The sequence below is a fragment of the Thalassophryne amazonica genome, chromosome 3 (assembly GCF_902500255.1).
Source record: "Thalassophryne amazonica chromosome 3, fThaAma1.1, whole genome shotgun sequence".
NCBI lineage: Eukaryota > Metazoa > Chordata > Actinopteri > Batrachoidiformes > Batrachoididae > Thalassophryne > Thalassophryne amazonica.
The window spans coordinates 25,556,714-25,574,866 of NC_047105.1; the positions used below are offsets into that span (position 1 = coordinate 25,556,714).

At 41.6% G+C, this 18,153-nt stretch overlaps 1 protein-coding gene across 1 annotated transcript; it reads left to right on the forward strand.

The window, feature by feature from the left end:
* Positions 1-551: 551 nt before the first annotated feature.
* On the forward strand, positions 552-17,650 carry mcm2 (minichromosome maintenance complex component 2). The gene is made up of 20 exons (XM_034165934.1): positions 552-634; positions 2,396-2,577; positions 2,660-2,832; positions 2,921-3,054; positions 3,158-3,296; positions 8,775-8,872; positions 9,116-9,237; positions 9,314-9,521; positions 10,267-10,401; positions 10,492-10,683; positions 11,269-11,362; positions 12,551-12,629; positions 12,893-13,064; positions 13,602-13,728; positions 14,052-14,164; positions 14,350-14,514; positions 15,614-15,688; positions 15,831-16,013; positions 16,399-16,554; positions 16,993-17,650. Exons 1-20 carry the CDS (start codon positions 629-631, stop codon positions 17,101-17,103), a joined length of 2,664 nt encoding a protein of 887 aa, XP_034021825.1. The 5' UTR covers positions 552-628; the 3' UTR covers positions 17,104-17,650.
* Positions 17,651-18,153: the final 503 nt, after the last annotated feature.

The window sequence follows — 18,153 nt, forward strand, 5'->3', positions numbered from 1 at the left end:
ATTGTAAACATTGACACGATGGAGTTTGATGCGGAGGAGTTCAGAAAGATACGATTGGAATGTTTTGATTACCATTTACAGTTGCCGATAAAAGACTTGGGTGTTAACTTCGTGTTAAAGTCAGAACAAGAAGCTGCACTGAAAGATCTATCTGTGCGTTGTCGCTCCAGCGAGAGTGGCAACTCTGAGCAGTGTGGCGAAAGTAGTCCGGCGAGCTCAATCTGTGGGCGCGAGCTATCCCACAATGCCAAAATAGCAGAGATGTCGATCCAATGAGAGCGGCACTGTGAGCAGGATGGAGAAGAACAGCAAGAAATAAACTCCGCCCTTAAGTTTTGTTTGTCATAACGCGCGTGAGAGGCTCCGCTTTTTGTAAGTCACGGGGCGCGCCGTTGACTCGTACGGGCGGTGTTACCGTGTGGGAAACAACTAAACGAACGGACCTCACTTTTACGCCAGGAAAACCAACCAATAAGAAGCCAAAGCGTCAGTGGATTCTATTGAATATTCATTATTTTTCGCGGGCTTTGGGGCCCACGTGACTGTTTCGCGGGAAAAGTGACCACCGACAGGAAACAGAAGCAGCATCAGGTTTTTGAGAAGAGCCACAAAAACTCTGAAATTTACCATGGCGGTGAGTTAAAGACGATTAAACTTAAACACGGGAAAATGTGTGTGTGAGAAGAAAAGCCGGTGTTCAGCTAGTGGAAGAAGTTAAATCAGCTCGATAAATGACTTTGGTTTGAGGTCGTAATGTGAATTTATCTTTGAGCTGTGGAACTCAACAATGACAGAATGATTAATTTTTAAGTTGTTTGAATTTTGCTTTGAAATATAGTAACATGTTATTTCCGCGTACAGTTTCGACATAAGCTTTTACGTGACAAATAAAAACAACAGCTTAAAAAAGGCTTTTATAAAAGAGCTGTCGACTTGTGACATGTTGAAAATAAATCTGGGGAAAATGTATTAAATTGGAAAAAAATGAGTTCAAATGAATGAGGAAAAACTTTAGATTGTCTGTGGATTATTTTAACAGTTTCTTATTTAAAACATTGATCAGCACTTTTATTTTACTGAATTTTAAGACCAGTCAGGTTATCTGTGTATTCAAATAATTGCTTGTAGTCCTGAATGATTTACTACATTTTTACTTGAATTCATGTAGTTAATATTTGTAAACATTTGTAGAAGGAGAGAGCATATTTCACCCATATTGGCCTCTCTTCATTGGCTTCCTGTTAATTCTAGAATAGAATTTAAAATTCTTCTTCTTACTTATAAGGTTTTGAATAATCAGGTCCCATCTTATCTTAAGGACCTCTTAGTACCATATCACCCCAATAGAGCGCTTCGCTCTCAGACTGCAGGCTTACTTGTAGTTCCTAGGGTTTGTAAGAGTAGAATGGGAGGCAGAGCCTTCAGCTTTCAGGCTTCTCTCCTGTGGAACCAGCTCCCAATTCAGATCAGGGAGACAGACACCCTCTCTACTTTTAAGATTAGGCTTAAAACTTTCCTTTTTGCTAAAGCTTATAGTTAGGGCTGGATCAGGTGACCCTGAACCATCCCTTAGTTATGCTGCTATAGACTTAGACTGCTGGGGGGTTCCCATGATGCACTGAGTGTTTCTTTCTCTTTTTGCTCTGTATGCACCACTCTGCATTTAATCATTAGTGATTGATTTCTGCTGTCTTCCACAGTATGTCTTTTTCCTGATTCTCTCCCCTCATCCCCAACCAGTCCCAGCAGAAGACTGCCCCTCCCTGAGCCTGGTTCTGCTGGAGGTTTCTTCCTGTTAAAAGGGAGTTTTTCCTTCCCACTGTCGCCAAGTGCTTGCTCATAGGGGGTCGTTTTGACCGTTGGGGTTTTTCTGTAATTATTGTATGGCTTTTGCCTTACAATATAAAGCACCTTGGGGCAACTGTTGTTGTGATTTGGTGCTATATAAATAAAATTGATTTGATAAACATGAATGATTGAGAACATTTGCAAAATTATTTAAAAAAATAAACATATTGAACACCATTGGGCTTGAACAAATTCAAGAAATCTTCTGTTGCATCAGTTTAAAAAAGGTTGTTATTGATGCCGGACCCAAACTGTGAAACCACTGCTATTTAAATTACTCAACGTCATGGTTTGCACACAGTCCTACCCCACGTTTTGAACTTGAAAGTTGTCCGTTGTCTTGTGATAATCACTGCAGTTTGTATTTGAGAAATGCTTCCAGGTCTGCAAGTACATCTTGGACTTGGAAGATACAGACACAGCTTTTCATTCTAATTATCTGGATGGACTTCAGAAGTGATGGATTGTCCAGATGGACAGTAAATCATACTTTATGCAGAGTGGTCGTGTCCTGTAAGTAAGCGGCTGTATCTGGTGGTGTTGACAGGATTCCTCTGAGTCATACCACGTGGCCCCCAGCTCCAGGAGAGGAGACCTGACCTCCAGCCCTGGACGAGATCTTCCTCCCTTCGAGGATGAGTCTGAAGGACTGCTGGGGGATGGGCCCCTACCTGGGGAGGAGGAGGAAGATGGAGAAGGAGAGGAATTGATTGGTGATGGGATGGAGAGGTGGAGAGCAGTAAATTAAATCATTTTTTCTGCTGCCTGTGTTACAAAGTTTAGAGTCTTAACGTTGGTTGTTCCGATGCAGGGATTATCGCGCCATCCCAGAGCTGGATCGCTATGAGGCAGAGGGATTGGACCTGGATGATGAGGATCTGTCAGAGCTGTCCCCCGGAGCCCGGGCGGCCGCAGAGGAGGCCATGAGGAGGCGGGACAGGGAGCAGGGCCTCAGTGGCCGGCTGAGGAGGGGGCTGCTGTACGGTGAGGAGTTAGATCACTTCTGTTGGTTTTGGCTGTAATACGTCAACACAAAACTCTTGAATTTTTTCATTTTGGATCTATTGGTCAGATAGCGAAGACGAGGACGACGAACGTCCTGCAGCACGGCGAAGACGGTTGGCCGAACAGGCAGCAGAGGGCGGAGCTGCAGATGGGGAAGATGATGAAATGATTGAGAGCATTGAGAACTTGGAGGACATGAAGGTTTGTTGTGCTAAAAGTAAATTCGCACATGCAGTGCAGGACGCTATTCTGGTTCTGTGTAAAGACTTAATGTGTGTTTTGTGGGGCCCCTCCTGGTCTGCAGGGCCACTCTGTGAGGGAGTGGGTGTCTATGGCTGCTCCTCGGCTGGAGATCTACAATCGCTTCAAGAACTTTCTGCGGACTCACGTGGATGAAAATGGCCACAATGTCTTCAAGGAGAAGATCAGCGACATGTGCAAAGGTAATGGTGCTCTGTAATGCCAGTGTGGTGTTTGCAGCTGCTTTTGAGAGAAATAAACCAGTGTCATTACATTTATTTTGTGCTAAGCTTTGGCCGTGGTCGTAATGCTGATTTTGTGTCATTTACTTTAGGGCTGGGCAATGAAACAATCTTATACTGGGATCATGGTGAAATTTGTTAACAATTTTACTGTCTGGATGGAGCAAACGGCATATCATCTATTATCAGACTCATTGAGGATTGGTTCAGTTAGCTTGGGACATCTGTAAATTTCATTCAAAAGTGCCCACCATGTTCCCTCTCACTTTCTCATCTGTTGTTACAATTAATGCTGCTGCGGTGAAAGTTTTAAAAACATATTTCACTCTTCTTCCTTTCAAATCCATACCAAGTCTGCTTTTGATGGATTGCGCGTGTGATATGTTCTTCTTACCAGCCAATCAGGGAGTGTTTATTTTAAATGACTGGGACGGGGGGGGGCTGATTGGGACATCACTATCAAAAATATCTAAAATTTTAATCCTGCGCTGGCGGAAGGCCCGAAGGAGAATTATGTAGTGGCTCTGCCTGCCGGCTCATCTGTTCATCCCTTCCTTCCTCCCTCTGTATAAGCATTCTGAAATCAACTCCTCTTACATTTTTAGGAGGAATTTTTGAAAACTTGGTACGGTTTCTTGAAATGTTATCAGAATGTAGTAAGCACTTGTACCAAAACATTTGCCAGTGGCCAATATTGCCCTCTCAGAGTGCTCTTGTTAGAACAAGAGCACTCTGAGAGGGCAATATTGGTATAATATAACAATATAACAAGGTGATGTGTCTGATTGGTTCCTTGGAAAGGCAACCAATCAGATGGAGCAAAAGTTGTTGCCCTCACAGAAGGGAAATCAGATGTTTTGAGAAATTGGTTGCCTTTGAGAAATTGGTGAGAACTGAAATTATTAATCAAGTAGGTGCCAACTTGGACCCTATGTAATTTGCCTATAGGCCAAATAGAGGGGTCGAGTATGCCACAGTCACTTTAATAAACTCACTTTTCAGACACCTTGAAGGGAAAGGTGCACATGCCAGACTTTTATTCAATGACTTTTCTTCTGCTTTTAACACAATTCAGCTCCACATTTTAGCCTCAAGACTTTTAGAACATTTTAATCTAAGTTGCAATCTTGTGGGCTGGATTGTGAGCGTGCTCACTAACAGGACACAAAAAGTTAGAGTAAACGGGGTCTTGTCTGATCAGACCCAGTCCTCCACCGGGTCACCACAAGGTAGTGCTATCTATCCACTTTTGTATATTTTATACACTGCTATCTGCAGAAGTTGGAGGGATGGGAGGACTATTCTTAAGTATGCAGATGACACTGTTATTGTCAGCCTGCTACAGGACAATGAGGTTGGCCACGGTCCTGTTGTAGATGATTTCTTGGACTGGTGTGAGAAGTCTTTTCTACAGATGAATGTATTGAAGACTAAAGATATGGTCATTGACTTTAGGAAGGGTGCCCACAAACATGGAGCAACTCTCCTAAAAGGTCAGGCTGTAGAAACTGTGAGCACCTATAAATATCTGGGTACTGTTATTGATGACAAACTCACTTTTGAGTCAAATTGTGAAGTGGTGTGTAAAAAAGGTCACCAGCGCTTGTTCTGTCTTAGAAAACTGGCATCCTTTCACATTGACAAATCACCGTTAACTGTGTTTTATCGTTGTTATATTTAATCTGTTTTATCTTTCTGTCTGGTGTCATGGTTAGGACATTTGTCAGTTAAAAACAAAAACAGTCTGAATCAGATTGTAAAATGGGTGAGCAAAATCATTGGAGGAGAGTCTCAGCTGTATCCAGCCTCTCTGTACATGAGGCAGGTCCAGAGATTGGCTGAGGCAGTTCTAAAGGACGCCTCACATCCTCTTTTTGATCAGTTTGAACTGCTCCCTTCAGGACGGAGGTATAAAGCTCCTTCCTGCAGAACTAAGCGCTACAAGAGCACTTTTATTCCTGCTGCTATTAGTGCTCTTAACAGATGACTTTGAATGTATATTTAATTGATTTATCTGCTACTTTGCATTGAGATGGCAGGCACATTGTGACTTTCTTCTGGGTGCCATGCTATTGGCCTGTACTTGCACTGCTCATTGTATTTTTATTATTTATTGTATTTTTATCTGTATTTATGTGTTTATGTGATTGTTATGAATGTAGTGACTCACTGCCAAACCAAATTTACCTTTTGGTACAAATAAAGTAACCTTGAACCTTGAGATGTTTTGCAGTCTCCGCCTATTGCCATCTGATTTGTCATAATTGGGCAAACACTATGTTCTTGCCAGTGGTGGGCATAGGTCCGATAAGCCGATAACAGATAATTATCAAAGATAATATTTTCATTATCGGATTATCTTTTTAGATAACTTTAAAAGCCATTATCGGACTATTATCTTCCAATACATTTTTGTCCGGTAACTTTTAGACCGATAACATGGTAAACAAAGATAAACAGTGACAAACATTTTTAAAATTTTAAATCAGTTTAGCACCTACCTGTTAAGTTTCTTAACAGATGCATAGTTCCACCCTCTGCAAACAGAAAAGAGCTGCTTCCAGAAAAAAACACTCTCCTCTACAGACAAAATAGAACTGGTCTCACAAAAAAAAAACATTTCCTTTAACACCATATTGATACGCTGGCAATATCACCCAAGTCATCCAGAGGCATACATTTTTAATTTATGGTTCAAATTTTAACCAAACTAATTTTGGACAAGTTATTTAAAATTACTGTCATGTCTGATGTTTTATTAGGTGAAAATATCAGATATATGTTTTAGTTTTAAAGTAATGTGCTAATTTTAAGGTTTTAGTGAGCACATGCTGTGCCCAGCAGTGCATTATGGGTGACAGGGTAATCTCAGTACGTTAACGACAGGACAAATGCATTTCATACCCTCTGTTCAGGCTCCACGGACAACAGCATTAAACTCTAGTGCCTAAAACTCTCATGAATATATTCTCTGGGTTTATAGACGTTGTATTTGCGTTTGTTAAATTCCACGCATCTTAAATGTAGCAGACATGGATTATCTGGGATTTTGTTTTGGCAAGTTTTTCAGGCATTCTACTGGCCAGTAGTGTTCATGGCAGTATTTGCCCTAAGTACTAAGCATCTGGGCACCAGTAGATGGCAGTGTTCTACTTATTTTGATCCCAGTTATATCAGATGGTTGTCAAAACAACTTTTTGGTTTTGCAAATGGCTTTTTTTTTTTTTTTAACAAATTAAGTTTAAAACAAAACAACAAAAAACTACAAGACAGCTCTCATTAACGTGTGGGTTTACATAATGAATGACTGAACCAATCAGTGTTTAGCAGAGGCACTTTTACCCAGAATCCTTTGCGATCTGTCTGTTTGTTACAAAACCTCAGAATTAGTGCATTATTCAACATTTAAAAGATATGTTATATTTTAACTTTGTACAAATGACAGAATTGACATTAATGGAGTTATTCTATCGGTATTAATGTTATTTATAAATCAAAACCATGTCAGCATGACTTTATTTTCCAAGACCTCCGCCTGACCGGAGCGTTGTGATTGGCAGCGAGCTGGGCTTTATGGCTGCTCTCAGGATGTCTCTGTGCTGGAAGCTGTGTAGTAAACAAGAGCTTCCAGCAGAGGGCAGGATGTTCAAAGACAAAAGTGTGGCTTCATTGTTTGGGTCTGTCACTTTTAATATTACTAGAAGCTATTGTGGCGTTAAAACTCAAATTCAGTTTATTAGTAGTTGCAAATGTACCAGAGACAATATTGGAATATATGTTATCGGTTATCTGTAACTTCTGATACATTTTTGGGTGGCTTATCATTTTATCTTTATCAAAGATAAGTTTTCAGTTATCTGATTATCTGTTATCGAATTCATTTTTTGGTTATCTGTGCCCACCACTGGTTCTTGCTGAGGGCGAGTGCTTTTGTCAACATTCACAGTGTAAGATACTTAACCACTTATTGTTGTCAAATAATTTTATAATTGTCATCACAGCTATTACTAGGGCTGAAACGATTAGTCGAGTAATTCGATTACAAAAGATGTTTGAGGCAAATTCTGTGCCTCGAAGCTTCATTTAACGTTGTAGTACATATGCCAGGCCTGTGTGTGGCGCTGTAACGTCCCCAGAAAAATAAACAGAAGAAGACTAGAGCAAGCGCAATAGCTACAGCTTTCCAACGCGACAAACAGAATGAAATAAAGTCTATGAAAAAGACGGTCCACGCTGATCATCTCAAATAGTTTACTGTGCATTTAAAGCATAGCAGTGTGTTTTTTTTTTTTTTTTTTTTTTAAACAACACAGTTTCGTCCACTGGCCGCTGCTGCCTCTCTCTACCCGGTGTGAGCGGCTCAGCACTGCCCTCACACAGCTCCGTCCCGGCCACAGAGTCTCTGGAAGAAGTCCACGCTTTCTTCTGCGTTTTGCTTAGATTCGTAATAAGTGTTTCACTTTGTAATTTTCGCTTTTTTGGGCAACACACAATGCTTCACAAAAACAGGAACTCAAATAAAATAATAATAATAATAAAAAAAGTGACTGCGAGGCTGCATGTTCAACCTCCAGCTGAAAATGAAATGCATTGGCTGAATCGCAGTGTTAAAAAGAAATTCATGCAGGGACCCAGTCCACCACCTTAATAAATCAATCAATCAATCAATAAATAAAAATGGTTGCATTTTACAAGTTGGGAAAACAAACAGAAAGCCACAACCCATCACCATTTGAGCAAAATGTCAAGACTTTGGCTGAGCTCCTGACACCAGGAAAGATCCAAAACTTGATGTGAAAACATAAATAACTACCCAGGAAAACAGAAAGGGATACACTAAATTTGACAATCTCCGTGATGACGCAGTGACATTATGCCATTACTTAGGGAGAGCCCTGGACTGTTGATGTTTTAAAAAGCGAAAGTACTTTTTATCCAATTACTCGATTAATCGCCAGAATAATCGATAGAATACTCGATTATGAAAATAATCGATAGCTGCAGCCCTAGCTATTACTCATTTTGATGGGTTACAAGATATGTTAACTAGTACTGTTTTACATCAATCATTTTTGCCTATTGAGTTTTTCAGTTTTTTTTATAATAAAAGTATTGTAAAGTGCAGATAAGCCAGCAGCTTTCTTCAAATCTTCAGTCATTATACTCTTCAAACTGGCAGCATAATTAAAATGTGTATTGTGATAAATCACATGGGGGAGTTTCTTCCATATCGCACAGCCCTAATTTACTTTCTTTTTTTTTTTCTTTTTTTTTTACTTCTCCATTCTGGATTTAAACTGGAGTGAAACTGTTCAGAGTTGACCATAGTGTTTCATACATGCTCTGATTTTAAGTTTTTTTTTTTTTTTTTTTTTTTTTGAAGGCTTTGTAGAAAAATTTCCCCTTTTCATAACTTGCATCATAAATTTCTTTCTTCAGAGAATAAAGAGAGTCTGGTTGTGAACTATGAAGACCTCGCTGCCCGGGAGCACGTTTTGGCTTATTTCTTACCAGAAGCTCCCACTGAGATGTTAAAGGTGAGTCTGAATATTTGATTTTTTACACAGAAGCTGAAAATCCTGTCCTGGGCCAGTTTTTATATATATATATATATATATATATATATATATATATATATATATATATATATATATATAATTTAAAGGCCTTTTGATGAGTCAGGGGTTGTTGCTTTTGATTTGGTTTGTTTGGTTTCACTTGGTTCCACTGCAGTGTTCCTCTAAGAACACTAACTGAGAACATTGTCTGTTGTTCTGCAGGTTTTTGATGAAGCAGCCAAAGAAGTGGTGCTGGCCATGTACCCAAAATATGACCGCATCACCCACGAGATCCACGTACGCATCTGCAACCTGCCGTTGGTGGAGGAGATCCGCTCGCTCAGGTACCTATCGTTTGTGACCCCTTGCAGAACAGATGCATCCGGCGGTGGTTTGAACTAAAAAGTGTTTGTTCTGCAGGCAGCTCCATCTGAACCAGCTGATCCGGACCAGCGGTGTGGTGACCAGCTGCACTGGTGTCCTGCCTCAGCTTGGGATGGTCAAGTACAACTGTAACAAGTGTAACTTCATCCTGGGGCCCTTCTTCCAGTCCCAGAACCAGGAGGTGAAGCCGGGCTCCTGTCCGGAGTGTCAGTCCCAGGGCCCCTTTGAGATCAACATGGAGGAGGTGAGAGATCAGTTTTTGGTATCGTGACTTATGAATCTTTCACCAGACTTCCTGCCTGAGGGCATGTGGTCATGATAGAGCTGCTGAGTGAGTCCTCCAGGTCTTCTGAGGTCTGCTTCATTCCCAGTAATTTAGACCCAAAGTGGGATCTAATCCAGGTTGTGGCCAGTTGAGTTTAGTCCTCATAGATTTAAGTACACCAGATCTCGGGTCTTCAAAAAATAGTCATCATGTGGGCAGCACAATGGGATATTTCCTCAGTCATGTAACTTGGTCAAACCACATCAAATACTTGGTTCCTGGTCAGTATCCAGAGGCAAATTATTTGCCAAATTTTATACGTTTATATAAATGTGTGTAATTTCCCACATTGTAGTCCAGACATCAATATGTGCAAGTTGACAGTCAGTCCTGAAACATTTCACTTCTGAGCACAATTACTTTAGTTGTGGTGGCCCCTTTATCAGATATGGTATATGCATTACTCATAGTGACCCAAAGAAAGCTATTGATTATGGGGTCTAAGGTCAGATCACTGAGCTGTATTTTGTAAAAGCCTCACTTGTCAGTGTTAAGGTTATAAGCTGTGGATTAGTGCAGAGTATGAATTTTGTTTTTTTTTGTTTTTGTTTTGATTTTTAGATCCAGTGGACTTGTTCCTGCTCTGCTGCATCCATCTTTCCAACAGCAGCATGTTTCTCATGATGTTAATCACCCCCCTTTCTTTTTTCTTTCTTTGTTAAAGACTGTGTACCAGAACTACCAGAGAATCACTATCCAGGAAAGTCCCGGTAAGGTGGCCGCCGGCCGCCTCCCTCGCTCCAAAGATGCCATCTTGTTGGCCGACCTGGTGGACAGCTGCAAACCAGGAGATGAGATTGTAAATTAATTGTCAAAACTGGATCTTTTGCATAGGTTTTTCTGCAGAGTGGACGATTTTTGGCAGCTTTTCTCTTGCTCTCCTCGTCAGGAGCTGACGGGGATCTACCACAACAACTACGACGGCTCTCTGAATATGGCCAACGGCTTCCCCGTGTTTGCCACCGTGATTATGGCCAACCATATCACCTGCTGCGATGAGGGTGTGGCCGTGACGGAGCTGACGGACGAAGACGTCAAGGTTATTGTGACCTTGTCCAAGGACGAGCGGATCGGGGAGCGGGTGAGGTGCCGCGCACAGACACGTTCAAAACATATGTTGGGCTTCATGTCACTGTGAAGTAGCATCTCTATTTCCGCCCAAAAAATTCTGCATCTGTTCTGCCACCATGTAAATGTTGACTGGTGAACTGGCGCACTGCTGATGACATTATTACTGAGGAGGTCAAACTGCTGAGTTTACACAGTGAAGCTTAAAACACATCTATGGAGGACTTTTGGTAGTTTGTTCTGAACCCCCTGAATAACTTTGCTTTCTGTGCTGCTGTAGTTCTGATCCACCTCCAGATTTGCTGGTTCTGACTTAAGGGGGAAAAAAAAGCTTTTTGATCATCATTCAGAAGAATTGGTAATAAATATCAAATGCTAGTTTAAGAAATCGAAATGTTGGCAGAAATATTTAATGTCCTATTTAGTGAGGAGGGTTAAAATTATAAAAAAAAAACTGACACATTTATTATGGAGCCACTTAAAAAAAAAAAAAAAAAAAAAAAAAAAGCTGCTCAGACTCAAATGTAATTTTGTTAAATATTGTTATATTTTATTTTTAAATGCTGCAGATAATCTGTATTACACATAACGTCTGTAGATCTTTGCCAGCATGGCGCCATCTATCTACGGCCATGAGGACATCAAGCGAGCGCTGGCTCTGTCGCTGTTTGGAGGAGAGCCCAAAAATCCAGGTAAGGAGGCAGCGCTCACACTCTGAGGGCCCATCTGCATGGAAACGGGTTCAGGCATATCTGAAAAGTTTTCTGTCATTGTTTTCAGAACCTAAAAACACTTTCTTAAAGCTGGTCCCAGAGTGGATGACTCTCAAAATGTCACCTTTGCTGTGTGTGTGTAACGCACAACTTTTGTGAAATGATGAACTCATCTTCTGTGTTTGTATACAGCAGGGGTGCCCAACCTTTTTTGAACCGAGATCTACTTTTAAAGTTGACAGTGTATCGAGATCTACCAAGCCATATTGAATGCCATAGTGTAGCTGCAATTTATTGTGCACCAATATAATAACAGTTATCTGGCACAAATATAAAGTTTTAACAGTAATACTACATTATTGCAGTAAATGTTCATGGTGCAAAGAATAAGCACAAGTAGGCTTAGTACTGGCTGTAGCAACACAACAACAAACAACTCAAATTATACAATCCTTAATTCAAGTTGGAAAAGTTATTCCGTGCCTAAGATGGACTTCTGGCAATGAGAGTAGGCAGCTTGTCTCGACTGTAGGCGCTGAGTGCCAGCCATAAGGTGGTCATCAGTTATGGTGGATCTATATTTTGACTTAATGATTTTCATACATGAAAAGGCAGACTCACAGAAACGAGTTGAACCAAAAAGTGCAGTTGAATTTTGCACTGTTTGTCTGAGGTTGGGGTACTTCTTTTTAGATTAGATTCCAAAATTGGACGTTCATGCCAGGTGTCGCTCTGGGTTTGAGCTCAAGGTCGTTTTTTTTTTTTTTTTTTTAGTGTCAGGATCTCATTCTCAATAACACAGCTACCCAGGTTGAAGAGTGAAGCCGCTTTGGACGTTATATAGTCCACATCTGTATTTTCCCCAAATGGAAAAATAGAAAACACTGACAACAGGCTCAATGGATGCAAAGTCAGTAAAGCCCCTGTCAAATTCTGGCAAGATGCTCTGCCCTTGAGCAGCATAATGTGCACTCTCAACCTCCGCACAGTCTGTGCCCTGATGTCTTCACAGAGCTGATCATATTGATGATGTGTTGGTCTTTACTCTGCAGCTCTAGATTCAAGTTATTGAGCTTGTCGGTCAGATCAGTAAGAGGCTAATTTGGGGGAAAGTAATGAATTAGAAGAGTCATAATATTAATGATAATCTCTGACGATCTCTTTCAGGTGGAAAACATAAAGTGCGCGGAGACATCAATGTGCTCCTCTGTGGGGACCCAGGAACCGCCAAGTCCCAGTTCCTCAAGTACATACAGACACACACCTGATGAGAATGTGGTGAACATTGAGATTTAATTTACGTATAAGGATGTTGTGAGAATTTATTTTCTACATGCTGAGCCATTAACAAAAAAATTTAATTTCGTTTTGTTTCTATGAAAATATTTAATGGTTAGCTGTATAGAAATGATCCTTAAAGAGAACTTAAATTCTGTATTATGACTTAGTTTTATATTCAAAATGTATTTTTTTTTATTTCTGAGTGTCTTTTCTCCACCATCTCTGCAGGTACGTGGAAAAGGCAGCGAGTCGTGCTGTGTTCACCACGGGGCAGGGGGCATCTGCCGTTGGTCTGACTGCCTACGTTCAGCGACATCCAGTCACCCGCGAGTGGACGCTGGAGGCTGGAGCGCTGGTGCTGGCTGACCGCGGTGTCTGTCTCATCGACGAGTTCGATAAGGTGAACGCTCGCCTGGTGTTTGGTTTCACTTTATGCACACAGAGAGATGTTTGGTTTATTTTCACGAACTGTGTATGAGTTTTGTGGGTAACTTCAGGTTCACATGTTCTACAGTTTGCACTAAAGGAAAAGATTATTTCTACGTTGGTGATCGATGGAGCTCATTTAATCTTTTGCTGCAGGAAAATTACTGATGCAGTCGTGAACCTTTCAAAGTTCTCCGTCTGCGTTTAAGGCATTAGTGGGTGTTGCAAAGCAATTCATCCCGAGAACAGTATTTGAGTGAAAGGACCAGGTCAGACATGAACCTGGGAGTTTTCTGTGCAAAGTTGGGAACGTGTGTGTGTGTGTGTGGCAGCAAATCTTCAGATTCCAGCATTGGGGATGTGTGTTGACAATACAGAACATGATGACAACATAGCATCTGTCAAGAATTCATTATTATTTATTTCTGTTTCTTGGTCTTGCCTTAGTGTTATATTTAAAGATGAATTGCACAAAAAAACGTAAATCAGGATTGTGCTGTTTGTCTGACAGATGAACGATGCAGACAGGACAAGTATCCACGAGGCCATGGAGCAGCAGAGCATCTCCATCTCCAAAGCCGGCATTGTCACCTCACTGCAGGCCCGGTGCACGGTCATCGCCGCCGCTAATCCCATCGGTAAGTTGGTGTGTGTGTGTGTGTGTGTGTTTGGGGGGGGATACCACTGTTCACACACCTCATCGTGCCGAAGACGAGGGTTGTGTGTAACTGTGAGCAGAAATGATTTTCCTGACTCGTACCTGTTCGATTTATACCTTTAGTGAATCCATCTGGTTGATTCAGTTCAGTTGTCATGACAACACACTTTGAGCCTTTTCCAAAGATCGAGGAAACGACCCGATGATGAAGCATTTGTGTTGATATAGAAAGTTTGTTGCTGTTTCAGTGCGTCGCCGTGGTGCTGTCCTCTGTAAATGCCTTAAATCGGTGTTTGGTTGCAGGTGGACGCTACGACCCCTCCCTGACCTTCGCTGACAACGTGGACCTGACCGAGCCCATCCTGTCACGTTTTGACGTTCTGTGTGTGGTCCGAGACACGGTGGATCCTGTGCAGGTACCGGGTCGCACATCCCCACCCACGCATTGTTAGCACCACCCTGTGTTGGATCTGGGAGGTTCAATTCAGCGGGTTTTCTTCTGGGCTTTTGATTTTTGTGGCACATTTCATAAATGACTCCTTAAACCAAGCTGCTCGCTGCGCTGTCATCTGACATGTGATTGGTTATTTTCCCCAAACAGGATGAGATGTTAGCCCGCTTTGTGGTTGGTTCCCACATCAAACATCACCCTAGCAACAAGGAAAGGGGTGTGGCCTTAGAGGAAATGATTCTGCCCAATTCATCAGATGCGCCAACCATCCCACAAGAAATACTGAGGAAGTACATCATCTACGCCAAAGAGCGGGTACGAAGATGGATGAAGTGTTTTCCGTGAAATATCTTTCACAGCTGAAAACAAGGTTATGCTCATTTGTTCGTTATTAACGGTTTAAAGTTCATGGTTCGTGTTGAGCTTTGAGGCCTCATTGCCTGGGCGGAAGGCAGACCCACAACACCAATTTATGCTTCCACCACTCTGTAACTCGTGGCGACCCAATGACATCGACGTGAGTGTGACCTCTTTTGAGTTCTCCGTCGTGTTGGTGTGTGTTGTACTGCAGTTTACTGTTGGAATGGGGGGGGCGACATGAAGAACAAGGTGGGCGGACTTTTCTTCTTGCACCACCACTGTTCCTGCTCTTCTTTTTCTCTTTTGACTAATTTGTGTCTTAACGAGCTCCACTTCTTCATACAATCATCAACCTCAAACAGACGTTGCGTGCAGTTTCCCTTAAATATGACTGGAGAGGAAGGAGTGAAACCAGAAAATGACCAGTCATAGCCCTTGCAGTCAATGTCATTTGGACATGTAGTTTCAATTTTTGGGAGGTACACGTCAGGCTGTGGACAGGGTACGCTATGACATAGAGGGCTCTTTGTTGCTACGGAGACAGTCACTCATCTTCAACTGCTTTTCCGGGGTCGGGTCGTGGGGAGATGAAGAAGCATAAATCGGTCCCTAATGGGTTTGTCTCAGTCTGCTCTGAGCTCATTAGCCCCTCCCACTGCCGCACATACTGACGATAAATAAAAGAAGCCATTCATTGCTTTTTAGTGTTGGCACAGTTTATGCTGCCCCCTACTGGGTGACAGTGAATTACTCCCCCCTTCACCATAGAAAGTTGATTGTGAATTGGACCAATAAGTAGAATTGATAACATTAATGAGATTGATTTTAAAATCACAGCAGTTCCCATCCTGAATCAGAAAGCTGTTTGGTTCTGTTGTGGAAAGGAGCAAGCGAGAAGGTTACATTAATCCAAAAGACAGCTCTCTTTCTATTTTGAGTTAGCAAAATGTAACATCCCTCTGTTTTACTTTTTGGTTTGATCTTTATTTTATAAAGTTCATATACAGCACCATCTGGTGGTTTGTTGGTACACTAATCAGTCTGTTGCGTGTAGATTCATCCAAAACTGAACCAGATGGATCAGGACAAGGTGGCTCGCATCTACAGCGACCTCCGCAAAGAGTCCATGGTGAGTGCCCGGGACTGGTTTTTAGGTTAATTGCTGTTATTTTATTACAAAAGATAAGTTGTAACTTTGCTCTGAATTCATACCAAAATTAGCTTCTGCTGTTTTTGTGAAACTCTCCATGTTGGTTTGGTTTCAATGACAGGCCACTGGCAGCATCCCCATCACAGTTCGCCACATCGAGTCGATGATTCGCATGGCTGAGGCGCACGCCAGAATGCACCTGAGGGACTATGTGCTGGAGGATGACGTCAATATGGCAATCAGGGTCATGTTGGAGAGTTTCATCGACACGCAGAAGTTCAGTGTCATGAGGAGCATGAGGAAGGTGCGTCATCACAACTGAATTTGATCTTTGTCGGATTTGAAATGTCACTAAGAATTGATGTTTTACGGTTTAAACATGAACTTTATTATAAATAAGTATAACCAATCACTGTATTTCACGCTGCTTTCATTCTGATTAGCAGTCGCTGTCACATCACTCAGCATTCATATAAAATAGACTTCTTGTCTATTTTGGCCACACCCACCTGATGGCATAGGGACCAGTTGTCTTTTGTGACTGCAAGATGCCCACTCTGACTGAAAATGAATAACAGCTGGCCGCTTCGGCTCTGTATTGTAGCTAATGTGACCAAGGGGTGATGGGGTCCCAGCCATGCTCAATAGTTTAATGAATGAACAAACCACAAAAGTGTTTTTCCTTCTAGACATTTGCCCGTTACCTGGCCTTCCGCAGGGACAACAACGAGTTGCTGCTCTTCATCCTCAAACAGCTGGTAGCTGAGCAGGTCGCCTACCAACGAAACCGATACGGAGTCCAGAATGACACCATTGAGATACCCGACAAAGACCTGCAGGATAAGGTAACTGAGAACAAAGAACAATCAAGTTTGTTTAAATTTTCTTCAGCTGGCATGTAACAGTTGTGTTTGGTTTTTTTTTTTGTTTTTTTTTTGTTTGTTTTTTTTTATCAAGGAAATTTAACTTTCTGTGTGTGCGTGTTGTACCTTGTTCGGACGCCACGTGTGTGAGTCACCTCATAGGGGATGTACATTATAATGAAACAGTCTATGTAAATTCATTTATTACGTCTGCCAAGGACATAATAAAATCAGTGTTTGTCTGTCTGTTAGCAGGGTTACATCAAAGCATTATGCTTTGTGTGTGTTTTTGTTTGTTTTGTTTTTTTAATTAATGAAATAAAAAGTCTGCTCCAGTCAGGCCAAAAAAATCCATATATTTTATTTTTTTGTTAAATGAATTTTGTCTGATCTAGTTTTTCCCTCCTTTTCCTGCTCCAGGCGCGGCAGATCAACATCCACAACCTATTGGCGTTTTATGACAGCGAGCTGTTCCGCTCCAACAGGTTCAGCCATGACAGCAAGAAGAAACTGATCCTGCAGCAGTTTTAGGATCCCCCCCACCACCACACCTGGAGTGGGTGGAAAAGGGCAACTTGGGTTTTGAACACTCTGGACTTTGGGTTTAGATGGTGAACTTGTGACTGAAGCACCAAACTGTTTTCTAAATATCTGTGAAGGACGAAGATTCAGCCACAAGAGTCGATCTCATGAGGACCGAGGTGACCGAAAGCTTCAGGACCGTTCATTCTTCAGGTCCATGGTTTGGTCTCTGTGCTGCCGTTGGGTCGACCGGTTTGTAAATTCTTGTATATTTTAACATGTTGATGGAAACTGGATTTATTTGTTATTCCTCTGTTGGTGTCAGGATGAGGAACAGTTTCAGACTCGCTGGTGTTCCAGACTTCTTTCTGACGAGTGTCTGTGGTGTTCACAGCACCAGGATCGAGTCACGTTCAGCTTTAACTTGATCCATCTGTGTAAAACATCAAGTGGAATTCTTAATCCTGATGTGCGTAGATGGAAGATAAACCTTGTTGAAAACATACGTTGTTGAATTGTAGTTGTGCTTATTGATAATAAACTTGGATTTGTTGAAGTCTTTTTGACTTTGTGTCCTCTGAGAGTCTGGTTTTGGCAGTTTTCAGAGTAACAGTGCTGATGTCGTATTCTTACAATAAAATTGGAATGTGGTGTTTATGCAAATTTCCACTTTAGGTCCTGAACTATAAGGACCTGGGTCTGAGTTAAGACACTTCAGCTACGTTGTCCCTGTTCAGGTGTAAATGAACTCTGGTCTGGACTGGAGAGGAGACCTGTGAGGGGCCAGAACCCCCATCCAGATCCACTTCACATGACACAATCTGGAGATGAGCCACAGTCCTCAGGTCCTTAACTGTACCCCATGAACAACTTTAATTTTTTTATTTTTAGGTGGAAAGGGGATAAGATTGGTCACATAAATGGAAAAACCCATTAAATTGCGCTCTACTTTTATCAATACACACACACCATAGAGTTACACATATATGTAACTAACATACTAAGTTTGGGTCATCCTGTGCATTTTTTTTTAAAGTAAAATTTATTGTACTTTTTAAA